This window comes from Stegastes partitus, unplaced genomic scaffold, assembly GCF_000690725.1.
Source record: "Stegastes partitus isolate 25-593 unplaced genomic scaffold, Stegastes_partitus-1.0.2 Scaffold8, whole genome shotgun sequence".
Taxonomy (NCBI): Eukaryota; Metazoa; Chordata; class Actinopteri; family Pomacentridae; genus Stegastes; species Stegastes partitus.
This window is the reverse complement of record NW_007577739.1, coordinates 971,851-994,857: the sequence shown is the minus strand read 5'-3', so window position 1 is coordinate 994,857 and position 23,007 is coordinate 971,851. Positions and strand designations below refer to the sequence as shown.

General features: G+C 44.9%; 1 protein-coding gene across 2 annotated transcripts in view; it reads left to right on the top strand.

Annotated features, from left to right (window-relative positions):
* The window catches only part of tmem260 (transmembrane protein 260), a 26,581-nt gene extending 13,252 nt beyond the window's left edge, over nucleotides 1-13,329 (top strand). Inside the window, exons 4-16 of one of the 2 annotated variants that reach the window (XM_008283341.1) lie at nucleotides 897-1,074; nucleotides 1,172-1,285; nucleotides 1,657-1,836; nucleotides 1,953-1,993; nucleotides 3,583-3,669; nucleotides 4,802-4,910; nucleotides 7,012-7,184; nucleotides 8,395-8,566; nucleotides 9,236-9,375; nucleotides 9,980-10,156; nucleotides 11,079-11,132; nucleotides 11,402-11,486; nucleotides 11,630-13,329. In XM_008283341.1, coding sequence (XP_008281563.1) covers nucleotides 897-1,074; nucleotides 1,172-1,285; nucleotides 1,657-1,836; nucleotides 1,953-1,993; nucleotides 3,583-3,669; nucleotides 4,802-4,910; nucleotides 7,012-7,184; nucleotides 8,395-8,566; nucleotides 9,236-9,375; nucleotides 9,980-10,156; nucleotides 11,079-11,132; nucleotides 11,402-11,486; nucleotides 11,630-11,890 — 1,771 coding nt within the window. In that variant the 3' untranslated portion in view covers nucleotides 11,891-13,329. Of the gene's footprint in view, nucleotides 1-896; nucleotides 1,075-1,171; nucleotides 1,286-1,656; nucleotides 1,837-1,952; nucleotides 1,994-3,582; nucleotides 3,670-4,801; nucleotides 4,911-7,011; nucleotides 7,185-8,394; nucleotides 8,567-9,235; nucleotides 9,376-9,979; nucleotides 10,969-11,078; nucleotides 11,133-11,401; nucleotides 11,487-11,629 lie in introns of those variants that run through there. The other variant, XM_008283349.1, reaches the window with a different exon arrangement.
* The last annotated feature ends 9,678 nt before the right edge of the window (nucleotides 13,330-23,007 follow it).

Sequence of the window (23,007 nt, the reverse complement as noted above, 5' to 3'; positions counted from 1 at the left end):
TTTTTTTCCTCCCTTTCTCTTCTTTCCCCTCTCTCTTCTTGAACTTTTTTCTTCCCTTTTCTATATTTCATCCTACATCCTGCACACTGTCTCACCCCTTTAACGCACACTTCTCTGCACTATTTTTCTTTCCCTTCTCCCCGTCATTTGTCGCTTCCCTCCCTCTCTCTCTCTCTCTCCCCCTCTTCTGTCTCTCATTTTAGTAAGTGGTGGGTCTTAGCGTATGACAGATTATCCCAAGTTTGCTTCAATTACCGCAAAGGAGATGGAGACAGTACAGGAGAGGAGGAAGGGGAAAACTTTTGTGCACACATTATATTTAAGAAGCTGAGGATAAAGTGCTATCTCTACCGCGGTGGTTTCCGTGCCAGTCTGCTCGAGATCAACCGGCTGCCGGGGAGGGAGTTCTCATGATATGTGAATTACCCCAAATCACTGAGAGTGTTTTTCAAGGTCTTGTCCGAGAAGCAAACTTGGGTAGAAGGAAGATTAAAATAGGTCCCCAAATTAGTCTGAGGGAAGTGGTGGCTTTTTTTTTTTTTTTTGACTGCAAAAATGTTAATGTTGTGTGAAGCTGCTGACTTTGTTATTTTTCTTTCTTGTGTGCAGCAGAACTCGGATCAAATAACACATCAGGAAGGAAGCAATTGAAGTTCTGTAGCTTATAAAACTGGTGGAGGAAAAAAAAAAATAAGGCTGGTCTATTTGAGTGTTTAAAGTTATGTTTTTAGATTCACTTTAGTGCAAAAAAAATTATTTATGATAGTGACATTTGTGCATTTCTTCAAAAGATGATTTTAGTTGTATTGTACGCGCTTAAAAAATACACAACATGGGTTTGTGTGTGAAATCCACAGATTTTTCTAAAGTGGTGTAAAATAAAAACCCTCTCCTAGGTTGTCAGGTCCTGGTCCAGGAGCGCTTCTGGCTGGAGGGCTGTTTGCGGTGTCCAGGCTCAGCTGGCAGTGGTGCATGGTGGCGGAGGTCTTCACCCTCAACAACCTCTTCGTCGGGCTTCTCTTCTTCTTGACCGCCAGCTTCCATTGTGCTGAAAACGCTGCACAGAGGAGAAAGGTGACATAATGCAACACTTAACTGGGATCTTTCCTCTCTTTATGCCTCAGATGTTTGAAAGACTTGAATTTGCTGTGTTGTTTTATGTCCCGGTCAGATTGCACATTTGGGCGCGTTCTGCTGTGGCTTGGGCCTCTGTAACCAGCACACCCTGGTTCTGTATGTGGTGGTCATCATTCCCTGGGTCCTTTATCGGCTCTACTCTCAGAAGGTAAGTACAAAATGACACACACTGAACTCATAGACGGTAAAATAGTCATTTATCTGAATACTTTTAATGTAAGTGACTTATGCAAGATGAAGAGTCTGGGAGCAATTTTTTCTGATGAAGATAAAAAAAGAAACGACTGTAAAAGATGTTGTTTGTTTGGCTCAGAAAATCAATTTTATCTGCAAAGAATAGTCTTTAAAATGCCTATTACTAAGGAAAAGGATGCACATATATTAGGGTTTTATTAATCTACACATCTTATTGCAATACCATCAATACTGTAGACACTTTCCAGACTCCTCTGACTGTTTTACATCCACTCAGAAAAACGTCATAACGTGACAAAAATCTCTTCCATGCAATTTACACAGGAACTGTCTGTCCGTGGCCTGTTGTCTCTGGGATTTTGTTTCCTCGCTGGCTTCCTGCCGTATATCTACCTGCCCATCTCATCCTACCTCAACACGGCCCGCTGGAGCTGGGGGGACCAGACCACCCTGTCGGGACTGCTCACCCACCTGCTAAGGAGTGAATACGGCACGTTCAGTCTGGTGCGTGCTGCTTGCATTCCTGTATTTTAATCTGACACGTCGTATTTACACACTTTAGGTGCTCTCATCTTATCTCGCATACTAATGTTTTTAGTTGTGCTCTTTTCCTTTTGCAGGCAAAGACTGAGAGCTCTGTGAACCTGACGACAATGCTACAGTAAGTTTGTGGAAACTGTCTTTTTTAAAAAGGTTTTGCTGTTGTTCACATTTAAAATATTAAACCCAGTTAGTTCCTGAGTCTGTACTTTAGCTTCACAATGTTTATTTATTAGTCACAGCTCTTTAAATTGTTGTTCTGGTCTGATTTATGCCACTTTTTGAAGTAATGTGGTCATTTCAAACCAATGAATTAAATACTTTTTTATTATCAGTTAATCTGTTGAGGAGTTTTCAGCTAACTCATTATGTGCTTTACAAAAATGTAATAAAATAGTAAAAAATGAGACCATTACTCTCCCAAAGTAGTGAATTCATAATGCCTGGGTTGTGCAATCAACAAGTTCAAAACCAAGATACTCAGTTTACAGTCAACAAAGACGAGCTGCAGCTGGAAACAACACATCTGGCATTTCTCCCTGACATATAACTGAAACCAATATGTGGTCATCAAACCCGCATTCAGGCGTCACTGATCTTCACTCTTCATCCACAGAGAACTTAAATGTCCGCTACATTTAACTGTGACATTTCTTTTTCATTCAGACAGTGGGGTCTAAGACAGAGTGAGGAAGAACCAGCGGGGGGGCGGATTTGATCTGAGGGCACATATGGGCCTAGAGATGGACGGCCCAACCGCTCTCTCCGCGATGGTTCTGGCGGTTTACACAGGTTTAACCACAGACACACCAATCTGCTATGAGAGCCCGGAGTCATTTGTGCAGCCCATCTCTTTCCTCTCCCCAGCAGCTTTTGTTCTTCCCATTCCACTCTCTCCCATCAAAGCAGAACTGAACCTGCTTAGAGGGCCAAATCGCTGTGTTCTGTTTCTCCAGCAGTTTGAAATGATCACTCAGCTCTGGTGTTTAAGCGTGACAAGCTGTGATGACAGACACTGCAATAGAGCTGGAGAAATTGTATTTTTCCACTCTAGCACCCCCCCCTCCACTCCCACCCAATTCCCTCCCTTGCTCCCCACTACCACCACCACCACCACCACCACCACCGCCACAGTCATCGTACTCCCGGTATCTTTCTCCAGCTGACGGGATGGGGGTGCGTTTGCGTCTTAAGACCCCCCACTACTAGCCCCCCCTCTGCCAGGCACCCACCCCTTCCCATCACCCCTGCTGCTTGATGGACAAGCACACCTTCAAGATGGGGAAGAGAGGCAAACATGACAGGCATGTCGCACTGGAGACGTAAACCCGCTGGAGAAGCTGCCACACACACCCACAAACACACGCTCGTGAGCACATTCACACATAGTGTACATTGGGAGATATAGAGACTCAATAAGCTGTCAAATAGAGATGGGTATTAAGGAAGAGGCAGGAAACTATCTCTCTGCTCTGAGCAAGCGCTCTGTGACTGACAGGCGCTGTGAGGAGAGGATGGGGCTGCGGGGGGTGGATGACACAGTCATTCGTATCTGTCAATCCGATTGAAAGGAGGAGCGCACAGTCCAAGGAGTTTGTTTTGATAGGGGATGGAGGGCATTTAATAATTGGTGTCCTTGAGTTCAGTAGCAGGGAGGGTAATTGAAGCTTGTCTTCGGTGTCCATCATAAATGCGTCTGTGTGTGTGCAGGGCCCAGTTGGACCACTGCCTGGCAGAACTTTCACCTCCTGTTTTGGCGCTGGCGGGAATCGGCGTCCTCCTCTCCTCGTGGGACAGGTGGGATGAGTGAGACGCCAGCAAGCGGCGCAGACCAAACTCTGTCACACACACACACATCTCAGCAGCCGCTTCAACCAAAAATCTAATCCCCCCGAGTGAAAGACAAGGAACAAAACCGCTGACAAAATGCTGATCTCAGAAAAAAAGAAGACAAAACAACACAGAGGCACCTAACTGTCAAGCTGTCACGCCGCTCCACATTCAGATCAAGAGGGGTTGATGTGCGTTTTGGATTTTCAAAAAACATGTTTGTGTGTGCAAGTAAATCACCGCTTGTACGTATGTGTTTGTGGCAGCGTGGCAGCGTGATCCAGTAATTCATTACAGTAGTGCCTTAGCTGGGGTCTGTGGGGTGGAGCAGATAAAGCCGAGTGATGCCCTGGAGCTCTGCAGGGCACCAGCTACTCCCTGCATCCCCCTCTCCTGAGGTGCACTTTAATAAACTTGGCTACATACACAAACAAATGAAGAAGAGCAAGGTCATTTCACAGAGTGCCAAAAGGAAACCATGTAAATGCTCATTCACCTACTGCTAAAAGCATAATTGTTTGTGATCAAATATATTGGAGCATTTTAGTCGTCAGAAATCAACATTGACTTTTTAACTATTGTGCTCATTATGAGGGGAAACATAAATCAAGGGCAGCTTGACTGAGTGTTAGTGGCCGGCTGATGGAAACCATCAAATCAATCTCTTGGCAGGAGAATTTATTCTGGCTTGAAAGTGTCTCTTCAGGTTCAGATGATGATTTGTTATTGCCATAAGGGTAACGTGTTTTCTTTTTAGTGTATAAGTACATTTTACAGCTGTACTGTAATGAGTTTGTGATTCAGCGGTTGGCACCGGCTCATTATGACTCAGTCAGCATTAGAAAATCAATCATGCACCTCTTAGCTGGCTGGCACATACATTTTCTCTCAGGCTTGTGATCTCCATCCCTGCATTAATATTTTTTACGGACTTATTCAAAACAAGCGTATTTTTATAGAGTAAACAGACAAAGTAATACATGCGAATAAATACATGGAAATAGCAGCCAGGAGTACAGAGCAAAATACTCATTAAGTGAAGGTGAGTAGAATACTTGTACAATAATAATAATAATGCTCAGTGGTTTCCTTTTTCTAGGACGTGCCGCTCCGTGTCCTGGCTGTTGACGGCCATGCTGATGCTCTACTCGCTGTTTTTCGCTTGGAGAGCCAACCTGGACATCAGCAAACCTTTGCTGCTCGGAGTGGTGAGCTACAAGACTTTAATGTATTTTGACATCTTTGTTTTCGTTCCCTGCAGCCGTCTAAAATTTGAATTATGATTACAATATATGAGGAGTGTATATAGACAGTACACACCCTGAAACAAAACCATGGAAACGGCATTACACACTGTGTGCACAGGTATCAGGCAGGTGAGTGTTCTGATCTTATCACTATTTCTATACACATGTTCCAACCCTAAGCTGTGTAAACGTCAATACTTATTGAATTGAAAGTGTTTATATTATGAGAGAGGCCTGAAAGGATTAACACCTTATATTATGGTGTGTATGATTATTAACCAGCTTCATTACGTCAGGTAAAACAGGTTAAAGAAGAAGTTTACCTGACATGGAAAACTAAAATTAGAAGATGTTTTGTGACCACTGAGCCATCAAAACTTCTCTTGTGAATAGTCAAATATGTTGCTTGGAGAAGAAAAGGCACAATAATAATTTGTAAGAGACTTTGGGGGATAAAAAAAATAAGCGTTAACAGAAACATTGCCTGATAGTGGACAGAAAAGTCAACTTGCTTCTGTCGTCTTGCATCCCCCACCAATTTCCACAGAGGGCAGGATTTAATCTTCCCCAACCACTCACTGGAGACCAACATGCTTGTTTCACTCGAGCTTTAACAGTGGAGCGGAATGGAATAAAAGCAATGTAAAGTTATATTGAGAAAATATGTTGTTGCTGTAAAGTATGTTTTCTAATGAAGGAGGGCATTTCAGATTTGTCTTCTTCTTCTGTTGTTATTACTCCTCTTTGGTTCCAGCACACAGCTTTGCAACAGCTCACCAATACCTACTGTGCCTATCTATCAATCAAATCAAATCAAGTTTATTGTCATTTTGCTGTATATACACAGTAGTACAGACAAGATGAAAGCGCTATCTATACCTGCTGGCTAACTATTAGTCCTTCCTCAGTGCTTACTAGGCCGATTCCTTGAACCACTGTTCAATTTTACAATGCCAGATGAATCAGTGACCTTAGTGGAGTGAAAAGATTCAAAGGTCTGAACACTATCAGGAGGCCCGCTAACCTCCAGTGCCACCATATTTCGGAACTGCAACTCCCTGGAGTGTCCAGAAGGTGTCAAGCGCTCGGACGCATGGCTGCAGTAGAGAACGCTGAAACACGACCACCACAGCAAGATTGTCACTTTGAAGCATCAAAATCAGGCCAAAAAATACCTAAAGACAGATTTTTTTTAAAGATTGTATAGAGAGAGGTGGAGATGGATGGGTCTGTGGCTGGATCACTAATGGTAACGGGGCACCACTTCCAGTGAGGTGACAGCAAAGTGGAGGAGTGGTTGTTTAATGAGCTACTGTCAGTGTGGTTGAGCTAGTTGAAGATCAGCCGTCAAACACACGGCCGGTTTCTGGAAGATACGAAAGAAGTCCACAGCATCCAAAAAGGCCATGAACTTTATTGCATCCAAATGCTTCACTGATTGGCTCAACACCGGGTCCACCTCCTCACCTGACTTCAATTCTGTTGAGAACTTGTGCGCTCTTCTCAAACATGATATTTACAGTAAGGAAAGACAACACATCTCTTTAAACAGTATGTAAAAAGCTCTGGTTGCTCCTTTGGTAGATGTTTTTCATGAACAGGTCAAGAAACTGTCAGACTCGATGGATGAAAGACTCATCGCAAAAAGAAAGGAGACAATAGTGGTCACTGAATATTTTAGAAAGTCCAAAAATGACTTGACTTTGTTGTTACACTAACTCTGAAAACTAAAAAATAAACAATTGAGTGGGAAGAACTGTTTTTGTCCTTTAGGTTTCTGATATCTGTGCACACTTGTATGTATTCCCATGACAAAGATGAAACCCACTTTTTCTTTGTTAAACATTCAAGTATGAGGTTCGGTAACATCTTGAATTGACTGAGGCAATAAACAGAAATAAAAGTAGTCCTGAGGAATGCAGTTTGCTAAATAATTGTGCAATTATTTGGATGCATTGATGCTGATGCTGGGTGGGATCCTCAGTAAACCAAACCGCACTCAAAATAAAACTATAGGAAACACTCTTGTGCATGTGTGTGTTTGTACGATGACTTCCTGCAGGTTGAGCGTTTCTGGCTCCAGAGTGACGCTGCGGTGTGTGTGCTGGCAGGCCTCGGCTTGAGCCGGACTCACACGGAGCTGGAGAGGAGGCTGGGCCATGGGGGGGTGTGGAAGACCACAGGCTGGCTCCTCACCGTAGCTCTGCTGGCACATATGGTGCACACCAATCACAGGTGAGCGCTGCACTCGGTGACAATAACAAAACTTGCTGTTGTTGGATGTGATGAAAACATACAGCGCAGCCCATAAATAGCAGGGCAATACTGTCGCATGCTTCTCATTGTTAGTCTAAAACACCACATTGGGTTTCAAATGGAGCAATGATTATGAGACTTAAATGCTGACTTTAAGTTTTTAGATTGTTGTGTTTGCCGCTCTAAGACTCACAGTCCTTTTTGCCCTTGGCCGAGATTTTCACTCCATGAGAATGAAGACGCCATCAAAGTGAGGCTAAGTCAGCATTCTAAACTTATTCCCATTGTTTCATTTCAAATCCACTGCTGTGTGCTGAGTATAAAGTAAAAATCCCTATAGTTCCATTTCCACTCTTGTAGATTTGTAGTTAAATGGCCCTGTTTTGTTCAGGCTGAGATGTAAATTCAGCTTTGTAACATCCAAATTTGCAGACAATTATAAAACTAATTGTACAACAGCAAAAGATTTTGATCACAGTGGACGTAATTATTGTAGCTGCATTGTGTTGCACTTCTACAGGCTATTAGTGATTCCAGCCTCTAATAGTGTTTTTGTGTCAGGCGGCTCTTGTTTTAGAGTTTCTTTTCAGTGAAGTGTGAAGTTAAATGCTTCTGCTTTGTAAAGTCTAAGTGAAATAAAAACTCCCCTCTTCGAGTTCCTTCTCAAATCCCCATGCGCAAGTTTTTTTCTGAGTCAACCCGATTTGTTTCTCCCCTGCGCTTCATACTGCAGGTCTGAACTCCACATGTCAGGTTTTTCTCTGCTCACCCCATGGTAGGGGCTAAAGAGAGGCACGGTTAGCACATAGATTCCACTCACAGAGCTCAGTCTGAGATGTTAGCTGTCCGAGAAGGCAGATTACACCGGCGTAGCGCTGGGGAGTGCCAGACAGCCATCACTGAGCGGCTTTGATCAAGGGGAGAGCATGGCCTGTGCTGTCAGACCCATCACACCTGTCTCCCCACGATTAGATAGGCAGCCAGAGCGCTCTGCAGAGGGGAAGGGGCGGGGGCACTGACAACTTACCCTCAGAGCACCTTGAAAGCATACCTACAAACACTCGCAGCTGTACACATCACACACACACACACACACACTTCTAAACAGGATGTGCTCAAACATTTCTAAACGCAAGTAAACACGACTTGATATTTTACAGTGCGATTGCGTATGTGCTGGTGATCCTAGGGAGTGTGATCAGAGCAGGAACAGTGTGGTGGAGAGGTTCGGCAGGGAGCTTCTGGCCTCCGTCCCAGCTGACTCCATCATCCTGACCAGAGGAGACCTGCCCGGAAACTCTCTGCGTTACTTACACTACTGCCAGGGTGTGCGGCCCGACGTACGCCTGGTCGACCAGGAGGTTTGATTTCCACTCTGTTGTCTGTGCTGAATGTAAAGCTGTTGTTGAAGTTTTTATGTTTGATGCAAGCCAAAGAATTACAAGCAAGACATTTTAATAATTAAGCCAGTACAGCAATTTTAGAATTAAACATGAACTGGAGATAAAATTCCCTCTGAACACAGTTAAAGGTCATTCAGTATTACAGAGTTCAGTATAAAAATACACACACTGACCAGAAGGATAGAGTTAAACTGACAATCGCAATTTCATTTAAGGCAAAACTTCTTCAGCTAGTTTTGTTTGCATCTCAGAAAAGACAAGATTTGGGATTGACGTTTTTCTTGATTGTTTTTTGGCAATTTATCTTCATGATAATTGACTGAAATTAATTTAAAAATTGCAGCTTGAAGTCCAGAAGTCTCTCGTAGGTTTTCTGAGTGTAGTCCTGCATCGATGCTTGTACACCATACAGTCACAATCATTAAGGGCTTGCAGACAGAAATGTAAAGAAAAGACAACTTAAGACAAAACACCCTCCTGTAGTAGCCTTACATATGTATTAAATGCCCCCGAAACGGTCGAGAAGTCTTTCCCTTTAAGCGAACTCCACACTAGTAATTCTTTCGCTGCTAATCCACGGGATATAAAGATTTGAACTTAGCTGGTGGTACTCTTTTCTCTTACTAGATGATGACATACACTTGGTATGTGGCCAAGCTGGCGCAGCACCACCCTGGGGTCCACTTTCCCGGCCGCTGGTGGGATCCGGTGCACCCTGAGGAGAAAGACACCTTCAGCCTCGAGCAGTTTCTGTCTCACAACCCGCAGTGAGTCTCTGAGACACATGGAGGGAGCGGAGAGGGAATAAAGGGATGGTCTGAATAAATAGAAGGATGTTAAATGGAGAGAGAGAGAGAGTGAATTGGGAGGGCAACAATGGTCCAAATGAACAAGTGGGTGATCTAATGAGGCAGAGATCAGTGGGATGGTAGACTCAGCGGTGAGTGCAGGGAGAAGATAAGCCCACAGAACTGTTGAGGCCATAAAAGGAGTTTGATGAACTACAGAAGTCGACTAATCTACTTGATTTGGTTAAACAGTCTCTGGCGGACTCATTGCTGCTCCCTGCTCTCATGATTCGCTCCTCCAGGAGGAACTGAGACCCAGAAACTGGATGGTGCTTTGGTAATGCCAAGCCCACCAGGGGGCAGTGTTTGCCAGGACAACATGTCTGTCTCTCAGTGGGGCAACACTGACCTGTGGGATTAACCCTGAGGGTCTGTGAGTGGCACAGGGCTGAAGGGAAGCTAGAAGGTGCTGGGACGTGAGGACGTGTTTGTCTGCTTGGTTTTCTTGTGCATCTCTTCATCAACAGTTACCTGAAAAACCTGAAGCGAGCCTCTGTCTGATTGTTTGTGTGGTTTTGTGCAGGAGGGATGTGTTTGCCTGCATCGGGCTGCCTGATGGAGACCTAAGCTGGGAGCGTAGTTTCTCTCGCTGGCCCTTCGGTGTGTGCGACTACTTGGTGCCGGTTCAGAGGCGGTTTCACCCTGAACAGTGGGCTCATCGCACTCGAAACATCTACAACTGGAGCGAACCGTACAACAGGTGCACACGCAAACACAGGATCAGTTCACTCTGAGCTCCCCGTCCTATGAAATTAATATATTATTGTTGTCATTTTACACACATTTCCATTTGACAAATCAGATGTCTATAAATTTCTTTGTGATCTTAATCTGAACATGAATTTGAGACGACTAGTTCACACCAGAGTCAGTGAGGTTTAAGGGGTTAAAAATGATCAAGGTGTCGTTTTTTGTTACGCAGCTGTTTGGCAAGAAATTACACAAATCTGTTGGTTAAAAAAAAAAAAATCCCCTCGCTGCCTTTTCTCTCTGTGGTCTTGAGTCATCCTTCCGCAGACTCCACAGAACTTCCGTCAGTGAGGTTGTCCTCTGTTCTCCATGCTGTGATCCAGCTCTTTGTGAATTCAACCAGAGCAAGACATTAGGCCCTCAGCCATTTGAAATGAGACTGAAGATGAAAAATAATGAGTTTCTTATTGCGTTTTGTCAATAACTGTGTCAAAAGTGGAATTAGTCAAAGCTCCATATTCTGTTGCTGTTGCCAGCAGCCCTTCATTCACTCAGATATCCACGGCTGAATACTGTGACATTATTTCCCGCACCCTCACGACAAGCGTGTCCGCCGATGCCCACAAGCCAAATATTAGCTCGGCAACCCTGCTAAAATATTCTTTTGAAGAAGAGGTCAAGTGTTTACAGTCAACAAAGTGAAAAAAGGCAAATGTGGTTTTACTCCATGTCTAATGTGCTCGCTGGTATTGTTGCTCAGTCATTTAGTGTTTATGCAGCAAACATTGATGTTTAGTGCATCAAAAACCTGCACAGTTGAGTGGAACAATATATTCACATAAATAATCATTTATAGTTAGTGGAACTGTGCATAACCCAGTGCCTGAAGGTGCTTTAGATAAAAAAATGTTTCTTTCTCCACATATGAACAGTTTCCATGCGGCATCCTGGGAGCGCGTCGCTAACGAGGAGATGTGGCAAGCCAGGTATGTGAAACGTTTCACAGGAGACGTGCCTCTGCTCTTTGAAACGGTCGTATACTTCAGCGTTCAAACAAAAAGCTGCGTCACGATGCATACTGCCCCGCTAGAACATCTCCATAAACCAGTCTTGTGTGGTAGAGCATCTACATGTACATTCTATTTGGTGGCGGCATCTACATAAATCACTCCATTGGAGTGGTGCGTCTGAGAGTGTGGATCTGCATGGCTCATCCATCCAGCACTTAGCCCTGAGCCTGCGTGCTTTGTTTCAGGATGAAGACGGCTTTCTTTCTGTTTGACCTGGCAAACAGGATGCAGGGAGAGGACAAAGCTCGCCTCTTTGAGCTGTCTTACACTGTGAGTCTGACCTCGACAAACATGCAGCTACACTGTCGTTTACCACGATGGGGGCAGATTTAGTCCCATAAAGTATGACATATTCAGAGGCTTTTTGGTAATATCTGTTTTTGTGTGTGTCTCTATGTCTGTCTGCTGGGCAGCTGTATAAGGAGATTGTAGGGGCCAACTCAGACTACCCGCCAAACTGGGACAAGAACCTGGCACTGGCTTGTGAGAGGCTGCTCTACTCAGGTCACCGGGGCTACAGTCCAGACAGCCTGCTGACCTGCAGCGCCCAGCACTTTAGTCTCTACTTAGAGAAGGAACCCACTGATCCCCAGGCACCCGCCATACGCTCGGCCATTACACACCTGCTCAAAGAGAGAGACAGGCTCCGCCACAGCCGGAAGCAAGCGCCATGATAACATCCAGAGGGACGGACGTGGAGCTGGCAGACTGAGAATGCGCCGAAGAGCAGGGCTCTGGGAATCAAGTCCGAGCCAGTGTGCCTCTTCTTGCGGTGGTCCTCCAGAAGGATACAGACTAATGCGGTGTTGTTTGGTTTGGCTAAAAACACTTGGCCAAATTAGATCCATAAGTCCTGCAGTCAAGTTATTAAACTACAACGTCCACTGTGTTGAGACGACATACACTTTGCACTTGATGAATGTTTACAGTGGACCAGGGACAGAGCTTGACTTCAGGAAGCCTTGACTGACCTCAATCTAGCTCTGCGTGCTCCCCTTAAACTCACCCATTCAATTGCTTTATCGTTGCATCTCGTTCTTTCTCCTCTCCTATTCTGCTCTCAGAGCTTTTAACGTGCTGATTATTTTGCCTCAGCCTCTGCTCCACTTCTCTTTTTCTCACATTAGGATGGCAGGGCCGAGATTGAGGGAAACCCAATTTGGGGGCAGAAATGGGGGATTAGAGCAGCTGTTTAATCTAGGACAGACTTGCGCTGTGCCACGCAGTCCTCGCTGCACATCAACAGCACCCACCCACCCCTCTATCCTTCCATCAGTCTATCTTAGATGGTCCTTTAAATGTTTAAAACTAATGGATTCGATGAGTGTTTTTTTTCCCCTCTCTTCCTTCCTAACAGGAGGGCTATAATCCCTCATGGATTTAAATGAAATGTGAAATGTCACAATGCCAGGGACCCTTTTAGAGGTGCGTCTGTGTGTGTGTGTGTGTGTGTGTGTGATTTGTGTTTGCATGTGTGTGTAAACATGCTTAAATCTCCACTCCAGCCCCGACAGAGCCGCACATAAACGTATTCGATAAATAGATCGGCTCACTGAAAAGCAAAATGCTTTGATCATTAGAGAATCACAAAGTCATGCAAACTCCAGGGACATATGTAGAAACGTAACTCGCAGGAAAATGGACTTCTAGCTTTGTGAGCGTTGGAGAGAAAGGGTGGCAAACGAACCACAGTGGACCAGGGATTCACCCTCTCGTGTCTTTGTCTTTCTTTGACGCGTTCTCAGGATCTGACACCCCAGTTACACACTGTTTTTGTAAATGTTAGTGTTGATGTTAATGAGCCTTGTGCCATGAAATTTGTTATACAGAGGTCAAAGCAGCACATTGCCATAAGCTTTATAAAACACTGCTGAAGCTGCCTGCTGTTTGAGATACCACTCGAAAGCGAAGGACAGTAAGTGCATGTGTAGTTTTCTCAGAAAGTAATCTGCCCTCTCTGTTCGCAGGCCTGGTTAGCGGCTGTCAGCTGGCTGGATGATGAGGTTCGACCTGCTGTAGCACAGATGGTTCGGTTTCTCATAAAAAAAAAAAAAAAGGGAAAACTGTCACTCTGCTTTCTACAGATTAAAATATTTCAATAAAGATTTGTTTTTTTTAATAGACTTTCGTGCCCTTTTTTTGCATTTTTGGTCAGAAAAGTTGTTTTTTCACACCACAAGTAAATTAATCGTTTGTGAATATATATTTTATTTTACTTACATATTGCTGTGTTTTCATGTTTACCTCAGTTATCTGCTGCCACTCGTCTCATCCCCTCGTGTTGTCTTTTTTTTTTTTTGCTTTACTTTCTTCCTGTCCTCCCTTTTGTCATTCCTCTCTTGTCTCCCGCCCTCCCTCTGCCTCCCATCCCCTCTCACACTGTCTTTCCATAACCCCTCTGTTCCTCTCCTGTCCCCGGTTTCTGACAGTCAGTTTGCCCACCCTAAATCAGCAAGCTGCCGAGGATTGTGGGAACCCATGGAATCGCCGTGACCAGGGATGCAGGCAGGGAGCCACGGCAACGCTGGAATGTGGGGCGTCTGAGGAGATAAGAGCTGTGAGCCCAGCCAGGGAGAAGGGGAGGGATGCAGCGGGAGAGGAGCGAGCGGAGGGGTTGAGGAGGGGGGGAGGAAGAGTGTGAGGAGGGTGAGACGGAAACAGGGAGAGCAGCAAGTCTGTGAATGGGGGAGACAGAAACACAACACCATAAACAGCAAGAGAGCAAGACAGAGTGAGACAGAGAAAGAGGGGCGGGGGACTTAGGGGGGCACACACTGGAGATGGGAAGCCAGCCTTATTCCTCTTTGCATTTCATTTACATCCCTGGCCGTATCGACCAATCGGATTGGGAGCAAAGCCCAGGGCTTAGGAGGGGAATAAAAAGACAAAATGCCTTTGCTGCTCTCATCCCTCCCTGATAATACCCCTTCTGTTTTTCTTTTCTCCTTTTCTCTCGTCTATAAGTAGATACTGTCCGAAATGCCAGCGGAAAAGCGACACCTCCGCTTGCTGTGTATCTCAGATAGACCGAGCGGGAGCAGGGGCTGAAAAGACAGCTTTAGCTACTGGGCCTATCTCCACTCCTCTCTCTGGCTGGATGGAAGCTTGGAGTGGAGGGAGGCGGAGGGCTGGGGTGTGTTGGTTAGTGTTTGGGAAGAGAATAGAGGGTGTGAGAGGCATGATATACTGAGCTGGCCACAGATTTTGCAGAATCTTACACTCTGGAAAAACTTTGCCTGCAGATCCCTTTCCTAAGCATGAGAAACCTGTTTCAAGGATGTTTACCAGGTGCCACCCATATGTGGAGGGTGCCAATGCCCTCCACCAAACTCCACACATATTTTTAGCTTGGGATTGCTGTTATTCCACTACTGTATGCCACATTGCAGCAGCAGCAGCAGCAACTTCTGTCAGCTGCTTGATTGTTACATCTTATTTAACAACAGATTTGCAGCACGTTGGAGCCTTGGTTTCGAACGTCTCTTGACACGTGTAAAGCAGTTGTTATTGTGGTTAAATTAAATGTTTTCCTCACCCCGTCAGTGTGTATTGGGTAGAATTAGGCCCATTAACGTCAGTCTGTGTTGACATGACACCGTGATTGAGTTGTCTCAGGTTTTTTGTTTGCCGTCTCTTGATTTGTGTGTTTCCCAGCGTGTGGTCGCCGGTGTTCGTCTGTCAGGTGCAGTAGTGTGTTTGCCGGTTTGTTGAGTTTATTTGTACAGATGTTTGCAGTGCTCTCCATTGTGTTACTGTTTGTTATTTGGGTTACTTTGTCGTGCCAAAATGGTTGTTTGCAAGTGTCCTCCCTGTATTTAAAGGACTTTGCCATTGTCTTCGTGCTCACCTCTTTGTGTAGGTGCACCTAGACTATTGTGCTGCTGCTGGATCCGCCGCCGCTGATATGCAGCTTATCGAACGTGACTCTTTTTGTCGAGATGAGAGTTCATCTCAGTTGGCGTTTGTGGCAAAAATTTCAGACACACAGAGGATCCTTTACCTGCCTGCAGCAGACGCCTGTGAGTGATAAGGTCACCTTAGGCCCCTGTGTGGACCCCCCCCTCCACCTTCACAGCATCCTCATCCTCCTCAGCCCACACAACCTCTCCCCTATAGTAAATCAAACCAAACAATAGTGGCAGATATCGGAGGGATTAGAGGTCAGGGGGTTGGGGAATGCGACATCTCTATTTCCAGGATCAATCTTCAACTGCTTGGTAATCTCAGGCCCCGGGCCCCACATACCTCCAGTGGTCTCTCTGCCTGGGAGATGGCATTGCCAGGCTGTGAGGGCTGGTGCTCCTGCTAGGTGTGTGGTGCTGATAGCATGGTGGGGGGATGGAGTCATAACCTGATGGTGTGGATGGATGGAGGGGCAGAGGGAGGAATAACAATAGCTTCTCACTCTGTATCCTCACCTTAATCCCCGCTGACAGATGTGCTAATGCATGTGTATGTATGTACATGGGAATTCTTCAGCGTGTGTCTGTGTGTGTGTACACATGTCCATAAAGTTAGTTTTAATCTGTAAATTTGTAAATGCGAAATAACTTTGAGTTCTTCAGAGCAAACTGAATATTATCCCCAAGTTCCCGTTGTTATCTTGTGTACACACATTTGTTTATTTGATACAGCCCCTCTCCACTACAGCACTTCTGTATATCAAAGACAGCAGTGCAGAGCGTAATTGAAAATGGCTACCGTGGAGAAAGGTCTCTCTCTGCTTTGACTGAGAAGAGGCAGAAAAAGCCCCATTCTCCGCTCCCTTCTTAGATCTATTTAAATAATTGAGGAGTAAACTGACAAATTAGGCACCTTTATGGACGCCCCTGGGCTCTCTCTGGGGTCCTTCACTTTCCCCAATACAAGAGAGCGCCACTGGGCACGGGATAATATCTCTGTGTGCTTTGAGAGGGAGGAGGGGGGGGTAGTGGGCCAGGAGGGGTTTCGCCAATCAAGCGGGCCACACTTCCTCCCCCAGGTTCTAATTTTGTGCCACATTAAAGAGCTCGGCCTCCATTTAGGACACAGAGAGGCATTTTCATAATTTGCCGGGTCTCTCGACTAGCTCGGGGTGCCTTTTTTCCGTACTCTCTTGCCTCTCTCTCTCTTACTCAGTATCTGAATGGAAGGCCTGGGGAGGAAGAGGGGTAATTCATTCGTCTCCTTTCAACCAACCAGCTTCAGTTCTGCATAATGTTGCTGCTAGGTGTGTATAGCAGCTAATATTTATCTCTTTAATAATTCTCCGTTAGACCTGAATATTATTTCCCTTATAAAGCTAACACTGCTCATTGTTAGCTCTGCATAGAAAAAGTGTCATTCATGTTTTGTTGATCCATTAGGGCTGATTCCCGGGCCTATGTTTAGCATCCTGAGATGAGTTCAAGACTATGGTGGATATAATCTGAGACTGTGCAGCCATACAGCCGCGACTCTTGATAAAATCTGCGATGTGGTATACATACAATAGATAATCTAGGTTAAAGTTGTTTCGTTTCTTCCTGCTGACACCATCCATTCATGTGCTACAGCATGCGTAAGCATTGATTCATATGTGATTGGTCACATAATTCACAGTCTCAGGGGGCATTTCATCGCTGACAGACAAGCTAATCTAAAATCCCCCAATTTACAAATGAAAATCCCACCATCCAATTGAGCTAATAGAGGGACTTGAATGGGATAATAAGATGTGGTGTAATACTGTGTAAAAAGCCTGTAATGTTGTGTTGGTGTAAGAGCCTGTGTGACTGGATGTTTGACTGTTTGCAGTGATTACAGGGGCCTGCGGGCCTGGCGGCGGCTCCGTGGCTGGGACAGGGAGCTTCTCCCTGGGCAAGGAGATACGCCTGTCTGCCCCTTCTGCTGGAGCTACAGGGATCAGGATGTCAGGAGGGAGAGTGCTCCCTGTGAGCGCTCTCTCCCTCTCTCTCTCCCTCTTTCACTCTCTTTCACTCTCTGTCTCTTCCTGTATGTGTCTCTCTCCCTCTCGTTCCCGGTCTTGCTGGGTCTGTACTATTGCAGTGCTTGCAGATGTGCACAAACAAGGGAGGATTAAAGCAAAACGAATCTAAACAGACAAATGGAATTAGAGTGATGGGTGTCGGTGGGCTGGTTCACAGTGATAAACATAATGATGCTCTGTATGTGTGTGTGTGTGTGTGTGAGTGTGTGTGTTCCTGTGTCTGGGGGATTATCAGTGGTTAGGTGTGTGGTGTGTATGGCTGGGTGACTGCTTCTGGGTTTCTTTGTGTGTTTGCCTATCTGTCTATGTTTTTGTAATTATGTGTGTGTATATTTACTCTGTCTCTAGTTGTGTGTTTGATAAATGAGTTATTCCATATTGCCTCACAAAAACAAGTCTCTGCGCCCTCTGCATGTCTGTGGATATGTTTCTGTGTTTTTGTCAGGGTCATAATTTGTTCTTATTGTTTATATTTGTACTGCTGGTTTCACCTGCGTGTGTCTGGCAGACATCACAACTCTTCAGCCACGCTAGAAAGATGCTAACACACCATTTGTGAATCTGGAATATGAGGCTGTAAAACTGATCTGGAGCAGCGTTTTTTGCCACTTATGTGTAGATGTGTTGTCTTTTTGTGCCAGGGCTCTGTGTGTTTATGTGCTGAGGAGGTCAGGAGTGTGGAGGAACCAGCAGGGGGGCAGCGATCAACAGTCTGGGGCTCCCCTGCAGAGGGGCTCTGGGATTAGGGCTAAACCCTGCCCTGCCAGATGGGCACAACACATCCCCAACATCGCACACCAGAACCAGCACCTTTAGGACTGCTCTCGCCCTGCCCCCCCCTCTTTCTTCTGTGGAAACCATTCAGCTGAAACTGGAGGTTAATAAAACGACACGATCACATTCTGTGTTAAATTCACTCAGTGTTTTTCATGTTAAAGAAATTCTTTATTTCATTTGAGTCTGTATTTGTGACATCAACATTGACACAGATCAGCTAACTAAATGAGACATTTGTGTTCAGAGCAGGCGGTGTTTTAAATATATATCACTAACCATCTTTTCGCAGGACGTCAAAGAACGGCAGCAGGAGACGAGTGAGACGAGCTGCTCTTCAAAGTGTCAGGTAGTGGACAGTATGGCCAGTCAGCAAGTTCAAGGGTATCGGAAATGAAACTTACAGGTTGTTTTGATGTGCTGTATTTCAGAGCCACAGGCAACACTGAAATGATAAAGTAAGTGTGTGTGTGTGGGAGAGTGTGTACGCGTGTAGATTGGTGGCTCAGGCATCAGCAGTAGGTTGATTGCTTCCTGCTTGACTTTATCACACACAGCTGCTTCCACATAGTATCGATAGCATTAAATGTAGTCACTGGAGTTTATTAGAACATTTCAGTTTGTTTCTCTCTGAAATAAATGTATTTTTTAGTGACACTTCAGTTGCTGCTTTTGGGGCATAAACTGGGATTTTATTATTAGGAGAAGGAGGTCTGATAGTCACTATGGAAACCTGGGGTTGCATTAATACTGTTTCATTAGCTTTGCAGTTTGTGTTCTTAATTTAGTTATAACCCTTTTTTAAAAAAGCATGCTATTAGCCAGTAGAGGCTGTGGGTTAAACTAATCAAACAAGTCAGTATTTGTATGCTCAGAGCCCCACAGTCTTGCTAGCAGGCCTACAAATACCCGTTCAGAGGAAATGTGTACACGTTAAAATACAACGCCGCGCAGCTTCAACCTGCTCTAAGTCTTTGTGATACTAGCCCACCTGGATCTATTATCCACTGGTTCCCCAGCATGACTTAGGAAATCGTCTCTGTATTACTAGAAAGCAGATTACACGAGACAAGTGTACAAACAAATAAAAGATTACAGGCTGTGAACATGTTTCAGTCTAATGCCCTTTCAACAAGCAGTGCTCAGCACAATGCTTTTCCCTCCCCAAGCTAAATTTGGATTTCCCCTCTGATGTGAAGGCCTGCTGGCCAGCTATGTCTTCCACCAAGAGCACAACCTCTGTAATGACAGTGTTCCACACGACTGGCCTGTCTCCTCTGCTGGTATTAGTTAGGCTTTGGAGTTCAAGTGACTACGGGGTTTAAACACGGATTTTTAAAAAAAAAAGGGGGGAAGAAAGACTCGCTGTTGTTCTTGAAAAGCTGTGTTTATCCAGGATTAGAGACACCAACATGTTAATAATTGTTTCTCACAGAACTGCAAAGAAGCACTTTCCTGTAATCCCCTAATCAGGCATTACACCTCTGAGCGAAGCCACAACGCAGGCGCGTGGTGTCTGTGACGCAGCACGCCTACACTGTGTAATACACCCACAGCTTCCCAACACCACACCCACTATGTACAGCAGCACCTGCTCTATTCTTCTCCTTTGAAATCTACTTTCCTGCTCCCACCTCATCTGGTCACCGCTCAGGATCAGTCATATTTGTTTTCTCTGTTTTATTTTCTGTTTCTCATCATGCATTTGCAGGAGGAATATATTAGATGTTCTACATACATCTTTCATTCATCCAACCTATTTTACAGTCTTGTAAGAGTCAAGAAGGTGAAAAGTACATTTACTTAAGCTTGTTTCTTAGTGAATTTTTGAGACACTTTAAACTGTGTGTTGACCTCATTTTTAGCTTCATACTTTTACTTCTGTTGTGCTGTATTTGACTCCTATTGCTAGACTTAGACTGACTTTATTAATCCCAGATGGAAATTCAGGTGTTACAGCAGCACGACCGCTTAACAAAGAGACACACAAGGCAAAAGACAGAACAGAATATTAAGGTAGGGTATAAAATGAAGGTAAAATAAAATAGGATAAAAATATAGAAAATATAATATAGAAGAAAGTCAACAAAATTTACAAGAATATATACGAGAGATACAGAAATGTGCTATTGTATGATATAATAATACACTGCTTAGATTGAAGCATTTAAGAGTCTTACTTAGGTACATATAGTTTGGTACTTTATAGGGTAAATACTGTGCAAACTTTAGACAGAAAGCCTGTGGAAGGCTTGTAAAATTATTATGTTAAGGATTAAACGACTGATTTACACATAAGCATCATTTAAATGTAGCTTTAATGCCACTGAGAATAAAAAGCATTCTATTCTATTCTATTCTATTCTATTCTATTCTATTCTATTCTATTCTATTCTACAGATTGAACACTGACAGGAGGCTGCTGGCTAATGTGTACTTTTACTTTTGATACTTAGGTTGTTTTTTTTTTGCAAACACGAACTGCACTTTATATACAATTCTGGATACAAGATTTTTTTCCCAAACAGTGTTCCTACAGTGTGGTGCTGCTGGTTTTACTCCAGTGAGGGATGAAATGACCAGTTCTTGTTACATTACAAACACACTGACATGTAGAAAAGGTAACAGCTGATCATAACTTCTTGCGTTCTAGAGGATGTATGAAGACCTGACATGTCGGGCTTTGCTCTGGGCTTTTCTTACCTCTTCATGCTAACTTCTTATTGGTCGCTCTCTGAATAAAAGCCTTTGAAAAGCCAACGGTTCTTTTTTTTTTTAGAACCGGTTGGAAAGTAATTTGTGTGACCTGAGCATGTGGACCGGTGAGGAGGTGGAATGTACCGCCTCTTGTGATGCTGTCAAGGTCACATAGTTTGATAGTTGTTGGTCAGCGTGTCGGCTGTCCTCTGTAGTACAGTGGCACCGGGTCAGACATGAGGCCACTGTACACGCTGGGATAACGATGGGTCCGAGGCCGGCGATGCTGAACGCTGGTTCACGGCACAGTCCTGGGAATGTGAGGGCGCAGCCACATGGTGGTTGTCGACATGGAGGCAGTCGGTTGGCTTTATTAAGTCTGTATATTAAGAAAATGCTCTGTGATGCACTGTGAGTTTTTTGCATTACATCTTGTGTGTTTGTTGGTCGATGCTGGTGCCCCACATGCAGAAACCTGTTTGTCCATGTTTGCTCGGTTAAACCAGCCCCGGCCCACACGGTGACCCGTCTTTTCATTTTTTCATGCAGCCTTTGTCGTTTTGAAAATTCTTTTTTTTTTTTTTGTGCCCACTGTTGGTGCCGAATGTTTGTTGTTTGTCGCCCCCCACCTACCCCTCCTCCCCTCGTTCTCTGCCCCCTGTCTCCTTGCAGGGCCTGGTTGGAGAGTGCGATGAGGGGATCGGCAGGGATTAACCTGGGGAATTTAATTAGTGGAGCTGTCGTCCCTGCCCTTAACATTTCAATCTCCCTGGGCTGGCTGGCGGTGCTGGAGCTGGACCTGTGATGGCCAGCAGCTGGGGAGGGAGGGAGGGAGGGAGGGAGGGAAGGAAGGTTGGAGGGGAGGCAAGGGGAGGGAGGAGGGATGTAGAGTTCAGAGGCAAGACACGTGTTTAACAAACAGATTAGTCAAGCATCCTGGTGGAGGGAGGTAATGGAGAAAGATGGAGAGGAGAAGCTATCAAGAAGCATAAAGACCGTCTTTTGGCCTAAAGAGCAGAAACATAATTATTATAACCAAACATCTTGACTTTAAAACATCGTAGTGACCGGCTGTGGCCATGAGAGGGAGCACTTCTTGTTTGTAGTTCCTTATGATAGCTAAACTGAGATTTAATTAGTTTCTTTTTTAAAACAGTTTTTGGTTTGTGATCCATTTTTCTTATTTTTATCTTCTCGGTTGAAATGGTGGAGATGCTTTTTTTATTTTTTAACGTACGTATGCTCAACAAAACATTTTTTTTATTAGGTTGGAAACAAGTGGGGGACTTTAATTCTACGACAATATTTAAAATGATAAAGCAACTGCCAAGAAAACATTGTGTTATGGGATAACAATATGATTTTAATATCTCATTTATGGGTGCGTCTGACCACAGCCTGCCCTGTTGGCCCAGCGGTGGTGTCATTATTGGGTTTCCGCTGTGAGCTTGGGGTAATCACTATTCAATCCAAAGCTACACTATTGCATTGTAATCCTGATGCTAAACTCCCCATTACCCCATCTGGGACCCAACAACAGCCCACCCACCCCCCACCTGCCCCCCACACACACACACACACTCTCAGAGCAACCGTGGCTGTATGTTAGAAGTGCTGTCTGTCCCGTTAGCGCCTGCTAGGGGGGGTCATGTCCAGCAAATTAAAAAAGCTGCTGCAGGAATGTGGCCAAGTCTCACAGGAGCAAGCGGCACCCGTCCCCCTTGCATCGCTGACCCACTGGTCACCGGTGAATCCCCTGTTTGTATTCCGCACACACACCCGACTCCGGGGAGCGGTCCCACAAGGCCTCCTGTGGGACCGCTGATAATTTAAGTCAAACATTATGTCCCCGCTTGTTTGACACCCATTTAAAGCTTTTCAATCACATGTGTTTGCTACAGTCCATTGCCTCGCCTCACAGCGCCGGCCGTGTCACACCCTTTGAAGGACCTAATCAATTCTGTTTGATCAAGTTTCCTCGTGTCAAAACAATTGATTTTTTCCTCTGAATGAGACTGGTGGAGTGAAAATTCAGAATAGGTTTGATTTTTTTTTATTATTTTTGAAAGATTTGTACAGAAGTAGGTTTGTGGACTTGACTCCCCTTCCCTCCCCCAGTGCGCCTCCCCCTCCTTCCCAGAATGCCCCTCCTCGTGTCAGTGTGCCTCTAATTAAGGACTCTTAGCGAGCTATAGAGCACACTCATTAATGAACTGTAGCATCCTTACTGTCCGTGGAGTGAGAGAGGAGGGAGGGGAGGGAGGGATTCAGTTTGAAGGTCTGCTGGCCTCATGGCTCGCACTTCAGTTGGTGTCCAGAAGGTCAGCAAAGACCCACTGAGTTAAAACATTA